Raw genomic sequence first — 12,866 nt, 5'->3', positions numbered from 1 at the left:
ATGTTCGTATTCACATTTGTTGTACTAAAACAACTCGATCGATCTTTATTTATGAATCTCATTTAAATCGTACTTATATTTAAAAATATAAATTGATTAAAATTGAGATTAAAAAATAATAATAAATTGATTAAAATTGCTAGAAGTTAACGTTTAGATTTGTGGGAAGAAAAAAAAAACAAATTAAAAAATTAAAAAATTAAAAAACTAAATAGCTTTTGTATAAAGGTTTCCACTTTGGTGAAATTACAATTTGTGCCACCGAAAAACCACAAGCAGCGATCACCTTGGAGTTTGACTAATTGCAACCACCGCTTTAATTTTTAAAAAAATAAAAAAATGATTATTAGGTATAAATAAAATAAGTGACATTATATAATATTATCCTTCATAGTGTCTTATTAACTAAATCAAATCTATGATTTTTTATTTTTAAATTCTTTATATGCATATCATTTTTTTTATTTATTATTCTATTTTTTTAATCAAATTTGCATCTTGCAATTTTCGTCATTTTTTAATGATAAATAATTTATTTAAATGATCAAATAATGTAATTACGCATCGACAACAATAACGATGATAAATTAATTAATTTTTTTATTTTTTTAGAGGTTTGGACGAGAGACGAAAGGAGGACACGTGGACGGTAACGGGTGAGAGGTAGTTTTTCTTGAATCGAGTAGAAAGAAAAGTGAGAGAGGTGGGGAAATGAAAGGCACAAGGTGAATGTGAATTGTGAAGAAGAAGGATGTTCTTTTTCTTTTTGCCCTTTTGGGTTGGTTTGGGATCACAGGCTTCTTATTTGCCTTTTATCTCTCTCGGGCTAAAAGTTGAAATGATAAGTACAAGTAAAATATAATAGAATTTCACGAGAAATTATTCTAGAAGGTCATCACAATAAGACCAATCTCGTATAGTCGGGTATGCAAATTTTCAAATCTGCATGCAAGGTTGTCTGTCATGTTGCACTGACTATATTTTAATAATATTTTTTTGCTAAATTAATAAAAATATCATTGAACTTTGCACTCTATTCTAAAAAAATATCTAAAGTTTGCAGTACTCAAGATATTTAAGTACGTTGTGTTGCAGTGTAATAGTCAAAGTCAAAGGAAAACTTTTACAAGAAACGCTTAGCTCGACGCTAACTTAAAAAAAAAAAAATATATATATATATATATATATATATATATATATATATATATATATATATATATATAAATTAGACATTTATTTATTTTTGGAAGAAGCACAAAGAGCTTCCTTGTAGAGTAAATAGAATAAGAAGCAAATACAAGTTAATTAGAATAAAAGAAAAAAGCAGGAAGGTATATAGGGGGAGGGGTAAAAAGGAGATTTCAGCCTCATCTAATAATGTAGAGAATCAGACAATGTCACTTATCAAACGTCTGTGAGTGTTGTAATGTTTCTCTAATAACACCTTTGATGCCCCTTCCACTGTTCTTCGCCACGTCTGCATCGTACCCCCCAAAAATACATTATTATATATATATATTTATAATCATTATTGTAATTTAAAAAAATAAATAAAACATTTTATATTTAATAATTTCATGAATTTAATATAAAATTTTAAGTATATGTATTTTATATTTATGGATAATACATATTTTTAGGCTTATTTGAGCAATCTATCTAAATATTATCTATTAAATACTTTTTAAATTAAGAAGAAAAAAAGAAAAGAAAAGAAAATTAATTCATTTTAAAATTGAATTATAATCTAGTGAATGCAATTAAAAAATATGGAATTACCTTTTGAATGGCTCCAAGGAAAGATTTGTTTCTAAAATCTCTAATCCTCAGCTGCTGAGACCTTCCACTGCCACTTCCAATCCCGATTTTCTTCAGCACAACCGATTTCCTCCCCGCCGGCGGAATCAGCCACTTCCGCTCCACCACACCGCCGCCGGATGGGCTCTCGCACTCCTCATTCGACCTCCTCCGTCGCCTCTTAACCACTGTCGACAGCCTCCTTCCGCCGCCGGACTCCGAGCCCACCTCTGCAAACTTCTTCAAAAGCTGGTCGGAGGACTTTCTGGGAACATGCTGAACACTGCCATTAACGCCAAGTGAAGAAGAATCCATGGTTCTAGAGAGAGAAAGAGAGAGAGAGAGAGAGAGAGAGAAGAAAAGGGAAAGTGGAGATAGAGTGAGAAATTGGGAATATGGGTTTAGAATAATAAAGGGAGAAATTAAGCCGTTGGGGTTAGTGAACGAATAATTTTGTATTTTTCCATTTTAATAAAGCTTTCAAATATAGCCGTTGAGAGAGTGATAATGGAGAGACAGAGCAATAAGAGAGAAACACAGAGAGGGCGTTTGTTTGGTCCGAAGAAGACAATCCGACGTGTCCTCATTTGCGTTTTCTGAAATTCCCATGTTCTTGCTGACAAGGATCCCGATTCCTTTGACCGACGGCGACGTGAATAACGGATCTTGTCGGGTCGGGTCATGGTTTATGGGTTTATTATTTTATTCTTCTTCTCGGATTTGGATCCAAATTGTAGATTTCTAATTTATATTTAATATATCAATTAATTTTAAAAAAACTAATTAAAATTTTACAGACCGATTTAAACACAATTTTTTTAAAAAAAATTGGACTAAACTCAACACTAATCCTTACTAAAAAAAAATATTAATTTAGCACTATCATCCTCCTCCCCAGAAGATGAACTGTTGAGAAAATGGCGATCATTCTGCATTTCACTGCAAACCCTTTTTACACCATACATAAACAACTGAATTCCAAACCAGATTCTCGATCGATCGCTTTCGTTTCTTTTGACATAATAATCAGCTGAATTCAGTCTCGAAACTCAGAATGTGGCAGTCGAGATTTCTTAAATTAAGCTGCAAAAGGGATGAGGACAACATTATCTTTGGAATCAATTATAGTTGAGATACAGAAGATGAAGGGGACCAGTAAAAAACACAAAAAAAATATCCATAGCCTTTCTCGACTTTAATGAAGTTTCCGAGGAAAAAGACGACGACGATGCAGATGATTTGGTTGCATGAACATTAAAAGTTCAACAAACAAATGAGGGCCAATTTGTTGAGCATAAATATTTGTATTGGTAATTCTCTATATATAAACAACATGCTTCAACCTTTGATCTAACAACGTTTCACTCCAACAGTAATGACTAGGGAGATGCGGTAAACAAGTATAAATATTGGGTAAAGGTGAATCAGTAAAAGAAAATTACCATTACGGCAACCCCATTCTCGCAAAATCTTGGAATTGCGATGAGTCTTACCATCTGTCCTTCAGAACCTGCATTTTCAAAAAGTAATATACATGACAATAAATTACCTTGTTCATACATCCTTTAGGAGAAGTAAATCGGCAATTATACTAATTAATATAGAGAGTTTATGTGAAAATATACCCTTTATTAAGCGAGTATCAAACTTGTCCTGATTGCCAATAAAATAGACATGAGGACAGCTTTCAATCAGGAAAGGATCTCGATCGGTGAAAGGGTAACAACCTGTAAGACTCGAATAATATAAATACTACTTACGAAAAGTTTTACATTATTGCAAAGTTTTTTATAAAATCAAGAAGAGATTGTTTCAATGGCTTATCCACCAACACAAATAAGAATGTAACATGTACCAAGAGTATTTGGAGCAGTTGGTGCTAGATGCCTCCATCTCAAGGTCCTCTCCATAAATTCAAGTTTATCTTTAGCTTCCGAATACTTGTCAAGATCGTCTGCGTTCTGGCCCGATGTTCCAAGAAACCTGAAACCAAAGGACTACCAATTGAAGTGTGGCTGATTCAAGTTCCCACTAAACAGCCAATTACCCTATCAGGATGACATTATTGACTTGCCTGAAATTATCAAGCTCAAAACAATGAGGGTTAGTGCAAGATCTGAAAGTGTTATAAGCTGACGATCCAGGAAAAAGGCATCTGTGCAAAGGCTGCAACGAAAATGACATTATGGACAAATCAAACAAGGGATGAAAAGCAGGAATTTCGGCTGTAACCTGCTGGGGTAACGAAAAATTGGCTGGGTCACTGGGACCCGGCATGATGTCCACAGATAAACCTGCAGCAAGCTGATGAAAAGGATAATGGATTTACAATCAGGTAATTGGATTAAAGGAAAAAAGAATATAAATTTGAATTTGATAAAAAGTTGGACTGAGAATCAACTGGATAAGAACCTGATTCAACAGGATATCTAACTCTTTAAGTGGTTCTGTCAGCTTCGTTTGGTCCTTAGCAGATAAGTGCTGCAGAAATACATCATGCATGCATCAACAAAAAGCCTAGCATCCCTGACATTACTAGGGAATGCACAGAAAATAATTGAATACTGGGATAGCTCTAAATTTCCCCTTATCCTTATCTAACAAACGTTGCATTAACTTTTCTTTCATTTTCTTCTCGAAATTAGAAAATTACATGATTTATGCGATTACTTTTTATCATAGACTGCCCTTCATAGTATTCCAAAGAAAACGATTACGTTTCCTTTCTTTTTGTTTTCTTTCATTTTTTTCTCGAAATTAGAAAATTACATGTTAAATAAGAACTCCAGTAAATTAATCAAGAAAAACCATAAAACGAATTGTTCCATTCAAGGCTTCTAGTAAAAGTTCAAGAAGACCAGCCTTTCAATTCTTTCATTCGTAAGTAATGACAACAAAAGATACTACATTCGTTAAAGAAAATAAACTGATCTCGGCAACATATTTAAACATATTGAAACAGGATATATCGGAAACATAGTTTGTGAAGCCTCTACCTGCCCATTTAAAAGTCCACGAGGAATTTCAACAGAATTCCCAGCAATAACAACATGAACTATTTGAGCCGCAATCCCTTGTTCCTGTTCAGTTAATGGTTCTAAAAATCTTAGCAACTGATAAACATTTAGAGAGGGAGAATATAAAGATGAAACCAACCTTCTCATCCCCTAAATGTCCTGTTATATGATCAACAAGGAGCTGAAACTGTAGAGGATTAGAGCTACTGCTCCCAATACTTAGGCCCGACACAAAAACCACGTATTTATCTTCGTCTGCATACATTTGAACCCTTTTTAATATAAGAAATACTGCTATAAAGCATCTTGGTCCCTCATGAACCTTCATAATCATTTTGAAAGGAGTGTCATATTCTCTTAGGAAGATTATTAATATTCAAACCACATTCCACTATGAGGAGACCCTAGTCTAATTAATCAAACGGTAACCATCATCCATCTTCAGAGAAACAGCCAGTCGTATCAAGGAGCAATTCAAAAGTGAGTGAAGAGCAATGCCCCCTGGCTGTTCACCACAATCGCACAAAATATGTTGCAATTGACAGACACTTCATTAAAAAAAATATCATCAAGTAAAGCAGGACTCTTATCTATACACCCTCAAGGCTTCAAAATGCTCACATTCTCAAAGCTCTACCCATAAATAATAAATAACAAATAATGAATCCTCAACTATTTAAGGAACAACAAACTAATATGGCAGAAATTGGTGACATTAAAGTATAACAAAAATACGTGATTAAACCTCTCACTACATCATATTTGAATCCATATCACTCCTGTAAAAAGATGGAACCAGTAAATACGAAAAAAGGAGGGAGGTTATCCCATCTTACTTGGTATGACAGGCCGCTCTATCTGAGGAGGCAAGCCAGCTTCTAGGATGTCATCAACAAAAAAGTCACCAACGCCGGTTTCCTTTCCATGCAATGCAACAATAATCCCTGGCACACATATTAGACAATACATTAAAGTGCTCCCGAACAAAATATTTGTTTATACATTAGTTGCAAGTTGCATTAATTGCAGCAGGGAAGAAAAGCAATACATGAGCAGGCAACAAAAAATGCAATATGAATCAACTCATACAAAACTAGAAGAGAAGTTAGAGGATGAACAGGTGCAGCATGTACCAACATGCTCAAAAAATTGATCACAATTTTATGCAATTCCTCGAGGATCTAGCTGGGAAAAGGGCATCATAGTTCTATTCGATTTTATTCTGTGATACGGACCTGTAGCATATACAGAAGGTAAAAGCACAGCCCCAGAAAGCTTTACTCTCCCACTGTCATCTTCCAAGACTAGATAATCATCTGGATGCATAAAGTTGTGTGGCTTAACAAGTGGGGTGACAGATCTCTGTACATTCCATTTAAGTGTCTCAATCAAATCCCATAAAGCCAAAATCATAAAAGAGTCGTATAAATGGTAGTTGACATATTTGTTTGAAGTATTACCTCCTTTGAATACTCGTCCAGAATGGTAGGTTTAAGTTTCATGTGCTTGTAGAGGGTTCCAACGATGACACATTCCTTGCCTTCCTCCAACTCCAATACAGTACGAACTGCAAGACATTGTTTTCAAGAAAAATTTTCACCTGACCCATAAAACCCATTCCTCAAGAAATTCCTTCTAAATTCTACCTTAAACTATGATTAAAAACACAATGCTTAAACAGTTACACTTGCAACTTACATGCAAGACGAAAAGCTAAAAAGCTATTTAAAGTAAGGATTGGTTCAAATCCATCCTAAATTGAGTTCAACCACATCAATACGAACACTGAACTTTTGAATGTGTTAAGATATCGAAACCCACCAAAAGGGAGAAAATGAACCGATTAAAGGACCCTAAAATCAATAATTATTATGTACTCATGCATCCAGAAGAAAATCCACTTTCCATCCCACTTCTCATGGTATCAAATAGAAAAATAAAATGAAAAGGGAAAATAAATACCAGGTAAATGGGGTTTCCACTTAGATACAAGTGAATGAAGTATCGTTCTCATCAAGTGGAGTCGAACAAAGTAAATATGACTGTATTGCTGGCCCTTGTACGTCTCCTTCTGAATCTTGTACTGCTCATCCTACATCAAATAACACCATTTAGCCCAAAAAACAAACAAATAAACAACAAACCCGCGAGATTGTTCCCAATTCCCGCGCATTTTCCGGCCTTCATTGTATTCCGTTACTGAAGTAAGTGAAACGAGCAAATAACAAGGGAAATTTTCTCCCACTTCAAAAGTAGCCGTGCTGGGGGAAAGAAAAAAGGCGGGAAAGCCAAAAGAACTTTCGAGGAAATTAACAGCGAACTAAGAAATAGAAGAGACTGAGAGATACCAATATTTCATAGGAACACTGCTTGCGCTGGAGATTCTTCTGTGAATCGATTTCCATGGCGAGGAAGAGAATGATTTTACTCCGACGAACCTCAATCGGTAGGGTAGAACCGTAGAATTCCCTCGCTTAAAAATTGGCGCAATTTCCAGTCTGCTTTTCCATTCCCCAAAACTTCAATTCTAAAATTCTAAGAGAAAAACTTGGGCCGTACTTGGGCCGCTCCTGCTTGTGCAGCCCACTCGATTAAAGAAAAATTGTAAATTATGGGCCGTACCTGGGCCGCTCCAGCTTTTGCAGCCCACTCATGCGGCCCATTTAAAAGGTTAAAAAATTAAATTATGGGCCGTACCTGAGCTTTTGCAGCCCACTCACGTGACCCAATTAAAAGTAAAAAAATTAAATTGTGGGCCGTACCTGAGCTTTGCAGCCCACTCACGTGGCCCAGTTAAAAGGTTAAAAAATTAAATTGTGGGCCGTACCTGAGCTTTAACAGCCCACTCACGTGGCCCAGTTAAAAGGTTAAAAAATTAAATTGTGGGCCGTACCTGAGCTTTAACAGCCCACTCACGTGGCCCAGTTAAAAGGTTAAAAAATTAAATTGTGGGCCGTACCTGAGCTTTAACAGCCCACTCACGTGGCCCAGTTAAAAGGTTAAAGAAAATTTGTAAATATGGGCCGTACCAGGGCAGCTCCAGCTTTTGCAGCCCACTCACGTGGCCCAGTTAAAAGGTTAAAAAAATTAAATTGTGGGCCGTACCTGAGCTTTAACAGCCCACTCACGTGGCCCAGTTAAAAGGTTAAAAAATTAAATTGTGGGCCGTACCTGAGCTTTAACAGCCCACTCACGTGGCCCAGTTAAAAGGTTAAAGAAAATTTGTAAATATGGGCCGTACCAGGGCAGCTCCAGCTTTTGCAGCCCACTCACGTGGCCCAGTTAAAAGAAAATTAAATTATGGGCCGCACCTGAGCTTTTGCAGCCCACTCACGTGACCCAGTAAGTAAAAAAATTAAATTGTAGGCCGTACCTGAGCGTTTGCAGCCCACTCACGTGGCCCATTTAAAAGGTTAAAAAATTAAATTGTGGGCCGTACCTGAGCTTTAACAGCCCACTCACGTGGCCCAGTTAAAAGGTTAAAGAAAATTTGTAAATATGGGCCGTACCAGGGCAGCTCCAGCTTTTGCAGCCCACTCACGTGGCCCAGTTAAAAGAAAATTAAATTATGGGCCGCACCTGAGCTTTTGCAGCCCACTCACGTGACCCAGTAAGTAAAAAAATTAAATTGTAGGCCGTACCTGAGCGTTTGCAGCCCACTCACGTGGCCCATTTAAAAGGTTAAAAAATTAAATTGTGGGCCGTACCTGAGCTTTAACAGCCCACTCACGTGGCCCAGTTAAAAGGTTAAAGAAATTTGTAAATTATGGGCCGTACCTGGGCCGCTCCAGCCTCTGCAGCCCACTCACGTGGCCCAGTTAAAAGGTTAAAGAAAATTTGTAAATTATGAAATTTAAAAAATTATGCAAAAAGAAAAATAGAGAGGAAAGAAGGCGGGGAGGATGTGAGGCGTTCATTTATAAAAAAATAAAATAAAATTAGGCTTAAAAAATCTTCACAGACACGTGCTCGCAATTGACTGGCCAAGAAGAATCTCTCCGGTGCAGAGGCAATGCTGTAGATTTCTCCCCCATTGCCACTCTCCTCCGCTGCTCTCTCTCTTCCGAACTCCGGAACCGTTCTTCACAATTTCCATCTCTCAATTGCTGTTACAGCTGAAAGCGATCCTCTCCAATGGCGTCTCTACACGCTTCTCTCCCTTCAGTCTCATCAATTCGTTTCCGTCGTTCACCGCTGGTTTCTCCCAACACTCTAACTTCCTTGGCTCTGCAGTCCAGATTGCCGTCCAATGGCCGTTGCCGCAGAATTCTCCGCAGGCGGTTCTGTAGAGCTATGGTTCAGCAGGCCGCACAAGGATCTCCGGCGATATATGCCAAGGAGATGGAGAGACTCTCTGCTAAAGAATCGCTACTGTTGGCTGTGAGTATCAGTGTTTGAGTTTCTTAAGTATTTTTAATTTGTTTCACTTCAACGATGGCGGTGTTAGTAGAGCGTAGCACAGACAGGGGATTATGTATGTATATCGGTGATTTTAGTATTCTGAGGTTAATGTTCCTTTATGCAGTAAAAAATACATTGCGTTGTGAAAATTGAAAACATGCTTGATTTAATGCCATTTTTTGTTTAGAGAAGCTACTTTTCTGTAATTTGAATGTAACGGAGTACGTAGTTTGATATTTTTAGTTTCCCACTATAAGTTGGTAGCAGTTTTCCTGGAACTGAGAAAGCTGGTTGAGGATTAGAATTCAAAATCGCTCCGATATCAATTTGTGGTGGTTTACCTCAATGAGCTTTTAATCTTGGGTCAAGAGAAAAAGAAAAAAAAAGTGAAGAACTTACTCATAACCAAGATTTTGCAAGAAAATATAATTGAGAGGGTGAAACAAGAAGTTTAACGGGCATGGATTCCAGTGAGGATATAGATATCCTACATACACTAAAAACAGCAGCATTGTTGTTTACTTCGCGGATTAGCAGAGAGAAGAGCAAGAAGATGATCCCCCCGATCCCCTTACACCCTTTTTATAAACAATAAAGTTTTTTTTTTTTTAAATTGTTTTTTTTTTCTCTCTCTCTTTCTAATCTTCAACTGGCCCAAAATTATCTAGAAAATAGTTAGTCTTACTGTTTTAACTAATGGGAACTGAAAGAGGGAGCTGTCACATTTCTGAACGAGATGGTTAGGAGAAATGCATCCTCTCCTCGCAGAATTCATCATCTTTTCAATTATTTCGAACGTGTATTCACCCACTATTCTCTGTGATTTGAAACATCGTAATGTATGAATTCAAGAAATAGAATAGATTGGGAGACAGTTCCAATCTCTTAATCTACCTTTCCAGAACATTTATTTTTCTTTTTTCTCTTACTTTGAAACTCTGGTAAGTTTTATGAGTATGAATTTATGCCTATCGTTCTGTTTCAGTCTATGTTCTTTCCTTCTTTTCCTTGCTTTTGCCTTGATGCGGGTTCTGGCATGCTTTGTTTGATAGAAAAATATCGGATTTTGTTGACCTTCTTTCTTTGGTTGGAGAGTTTTGTTGTATGGAGAGAAGGATTGTTCGTATTTAGAATCCTGGTCTAACAGAAGTGTTCTCGTGTAAATCATTTTTTCTTTGTTTGGTTAATCCTTCTCCCTCAAGTGATTTATGCTTTGTCTCATTGTAGAAGGTAAAAGTTAAGTTTGACAGCCCTCCACGAAAGAATTAACACCTTGGACAGGGTGGCAAGGAGGTGCCCAACTTGATGGCATCGTTGTATTGCATCTTTGCAATAAGGGCGGTAAAGGATTTGATCATATTCTTTGGAGTTGTGATTTAGTTTACACAATATGAAACCTGTTAAGGATATAAACCAATTCTTTGGGGAGTCCGATCTAAGCTTGACTAGGTATAGGGACTACAGAGAGATGATTGAGGAGTTACTTCTCCAACCTCTCTTTCATGAAGAGGGAAGGTCTTTGTGGTAAGCTGGTGTGTGCGCCATTCTGTGAGACCTTTGGGGAAAGAGGAACAATAGAATATTTACCAATATTGAGAGATCTTCAAGCGAGATTTTGTCTTTGGTTGGATTGTATGTTTCTCTATGGGATTCAATGACGAAGCCTGTTGTAATAATCCGTTAGGTCTCATTGTACTGGATTGGAGGCCCTTTTTGTAGTTTACCTTCCTTTTTGTGGGTTTGCTTTTTGCATACTCTTGTATTCTTTCATTTTTTCTTAACGAATGTTCGGTTATTGATTAAAAAAAAAAATAGTATGAATTTATGCACTCCATCAAGTGCAACTGTGTTGACAGTGATGTGTGAATTTCTGTTAGGTATTTTTCTGAACAGTGATACGTATCTCTACGATGTTTGTACATACGAATTCTAAGTCTTCGCTTCTGTATGTCAGTTTCACGTTATTAAGTTTTATTTTTGTTGTTTCTAATGTAGAGCAATTGTTTCAGTTCAAAGATGCTGGTGGTTTTGAGGCTTTAGTTACTGGAAAAACAACGGATATTCAGCGAATTGATGTGAATGAGAGAATAACTGGTCTTGAGCGTCTTAATCCAACTTCTCGACCAACAACGTATGTTTCTTGTATATCTTCATTTTTAGTCTTTTAAATACTTTCTGCGGCTTTGGATGTTTTTACTTGTATGTTTTAGTTGCTCAGGTCCCCTTTTCTGGAAGGTAGATGGAATTTTGAATGGTTTGGTTCTGGAAGTCCAGGATTTGCTGCTACGTTAATATTTCAGTAAGCCTATATTTCTGTACTAATACTTCTTTTCTTTTCTTTTCTTTTTTTCCGTAGCCACATTGTCAGGTAAAATGTTACTGAAAAATTCGAGTGCCATCATAGCTGAGATTCTTTATTCTTGTAGGAGATTTCCGTCAACTCTGGCTAATTTGTCAAAACTGGATGCTTTTATCAAAGATGGAACTGCTAGGATTACTGCTAATTTTAAGCTATTAAACGCGGTAATCTTTGAGCTTTTAACTATATTTTTTAATATTCAGCTTTCGATTCACCCGCATGAATATGACATGAGCCATTATTTGTTTCTGAAGAAAAGGGGAAAATAACTCTCGTCCGATATTTTATCAGATGATGTGCTAAATGAAATTACGTAATTGCCTTTTCTGTTGGGACTACTCTTACTAGTTTCTTTGACCTGATTTTGTTTGTCTTCTGAGATTAGTGGGCTATGAATTAAGGTTTTTCTGGCAACTGCAGATAGAGAGTAAAGTTATTTTGTCCACCAAGTTATCTGTGGAGGGACCCTTACGACTGAAAGAGGAATATATTGAAGGGATACTTGAAACACCTTCTGTTAGTGAACAAGCAGTACCAGAACAGCTAAAAGGCACATTTAATCAGGCAGTCAACACAATGCAGCAACTTCCAGTTCCTATCAAAGATGTCCTTGCCAGTGGGCTAAAAGTTCCTCTAAGTATGTTACTTTTTCATGATTTCTTTAATTTTATCAATCTATTAAAGCTGATAGGATGTTTAGAAAATTTGAAATCCTTTAAACTCACTTTTTCCAACATGATTGAACTTTTGACTAGATTTTTTTTTTAAAATAAGAAACCGAGCTTTCATTAAGATAGATAAAATGATATACAAGGCCATACCAATAGATGCTGCCCACTACATTTATTGAATTCTGCTTTCATTCACCTTTTATCCTGTAATGATTTTTTTGGTCGATCTACCTTCTCTAATTATAGCTCAGTCTTTGAGATGCCTGTTGGTGTACAGCCAAGGAATACAGATCCTGTTTCTTCTCAGATTATTTTTAATTTTTCATTCTTCATCCGCGGTTATTTTATTTTTAACATTATTATTTATTTCACACATCCAATATAAAAAGCTATTGAGAGGACCTGTTGAAAACATTACAACATCTGTGGGGAATGGGGCCACGTCCTCTTAGAAGACCCGTTGCTTTTATAATTCTACTGTTCCACCCATTTTGGACTTAATCGATGATTTTAGTCTTGGTTTCAACATTTGTCTATTGATCACGGTAAAACTGATTATGGAAGTACAGAGCTTGTGGTTCATTACTGTGATATTTTGTTTTTTTTTTTTTTTTTTTTTTT

The 12,866-nt window shown here is 36.5% G+C and overlaps 3 protein-coding genes across 3 annotated transcripts in view; 1 reads left to right on the top strand and 2 right to left on the bottom strand.

Annotated features, from left to right (window-relative positions):
• Nucleotides 1-1,217: 1,217 nt before the first annotated feature.
• On the bottom strand, nt 1,218-2,219 carry LOC111442101. The gene is made up of 2 exons (XM_023079374.1): nt 1,780-2,219; nt 1,218-1,477 (listed from the first exon to the last, which is right to left on the bottom strand). Exons 1-2 carry the CDS (start codon nt 2,110-2,112, stop codon nt 1,388-1,390), a joined length of 423 nt encoding a protein of 140 aa, XP_022935142.1. The 5' UTR covers nt 2,113-2,219; the 3' UTR covers nt 1,218-1,387.
• Nucleotides 2,220-2,597: 378 nt separating this feature from the next.
• On the bottom strand, nt 2,598-7,313 carry LOC111441443 (DNA polymerase delta small subunit). Its single transcript, XM_023078434.1, has 14 exons — nt 7,163-7,313; nt 6,777-6,906; nt 6,275-6,381; nt 6,050-6,176; nt 5,651-5,758; nt 4,954-5,069; nt 4,794-4,877; nt 4,210-4,278; nt 4,030-4,101; nt 3,872-3,963; nt 3,653-3,780; nt 3,423-3,524; nt 3,240-3,307; nt 2,598-2,880 (listed from the first exon to the last, which is right to left on the bottom strand). The coding sequence occupies exons 1-14, from the start codon at nt 7,217-7,219 to the stop codon at nt 2,824-2,826; spliced, it is 1,317 nt and encodes a 438-aa protein (XP_022934202.1). The 5' UTR covers nt 7,220-7,313; the 3' UTR covers nt 2,598-2,823.
• Nucleotides 7,314-8,767: 1,454 nt separating this feature from the next.
• Nucleotides 8,768-12,866, top strand: part of LOC111442416 (probable plastid-lipid-associated protein 13, chloroplastic) — a 7,530-nt gene continuing 3,431 nt past the window's right edge. Inside the window, exons 1-5 of the mRNA XM_023079820.1 lie at nt 8,768-9,194; nt 11,225-11,346; nt 11,434-11,514; nt 11,642-11,738; nt 11,995-12,211. Coding sequence (XP_022935588.1) covers nt 8,949-9,194; nt 11,225-11,346; nt 11,434-11,514; nt 11,642-11,738; nt 11,995-12,211 — 763 coding nt within the window. The 5' untranslated portion in view covers nt 8,768-8,948. The remainder of the gene's footprint in view (nt 9,195-11,224; nt 11,347-11,433; nt 11,515-11,641; nt 11,739-11,994; nt 12,212-12,866) is intronic.

The sequence above is a fragment of the Cucurbita moschata genome, unplaced genomic scaffold (genome assembly GCF_002738365.1).
Source record: "Cucurbita moschata cultivar Rifu unplaced genomic scaffold, Cmos_1.0 Cmo_Scf00004, whole genome shotgun sequence".
Classification (NCBI taxonomy): domain Eukaryota; kingdom Viridiplantae; phylum Streptophyta; class Magnoliopsida; order Cucurbitales; family Cucurbitaceae; genus Cucurbita; species Cucurbita moschata.
The sequence above is the reverse complement of the archived record's forward strand: the minus strand, read 5'-3'. Positions and strand labels throughout refer to the sequence as shown.

Coding starts and splice junctions, on each gene's coding strand:
- LOC111442101 (XM_023079374.1), bottom strand. CDS start 2,112: ATGGATTCTTCTTCACTTGGCGTTAATGGCAGTGTTCAGCATGTTCCC. Junction 1,478..1,779: donor TCCTTGGAGCCATTCAAAAG/GTAATTCCATAT, acceptor GGTACGATGCAG/ACGTGGCGAAGAACAGTGGA.
- LOC111441443 (XM_023078434.1), bottom strand. CDS start 7,219: ATGGAAATCGATTCACAGAAGAATCTCCAGCGCAAGCAGTGTTCCTAT. Junction 4,878..4,953: donor GACATTTAGGGGATGAGAAG/GTTGGTTTCATC, acceptor TTAACTGAACAG/GAACAAGGGATTGCGGCTCA. Junction 3,964..4,029: donor ATTTTTCGTTACCCCAGCAG/GTTACAGCCGAA, acceptor TTTTCGTTGCAG/CCTTTGCACAGATGCCTTTT.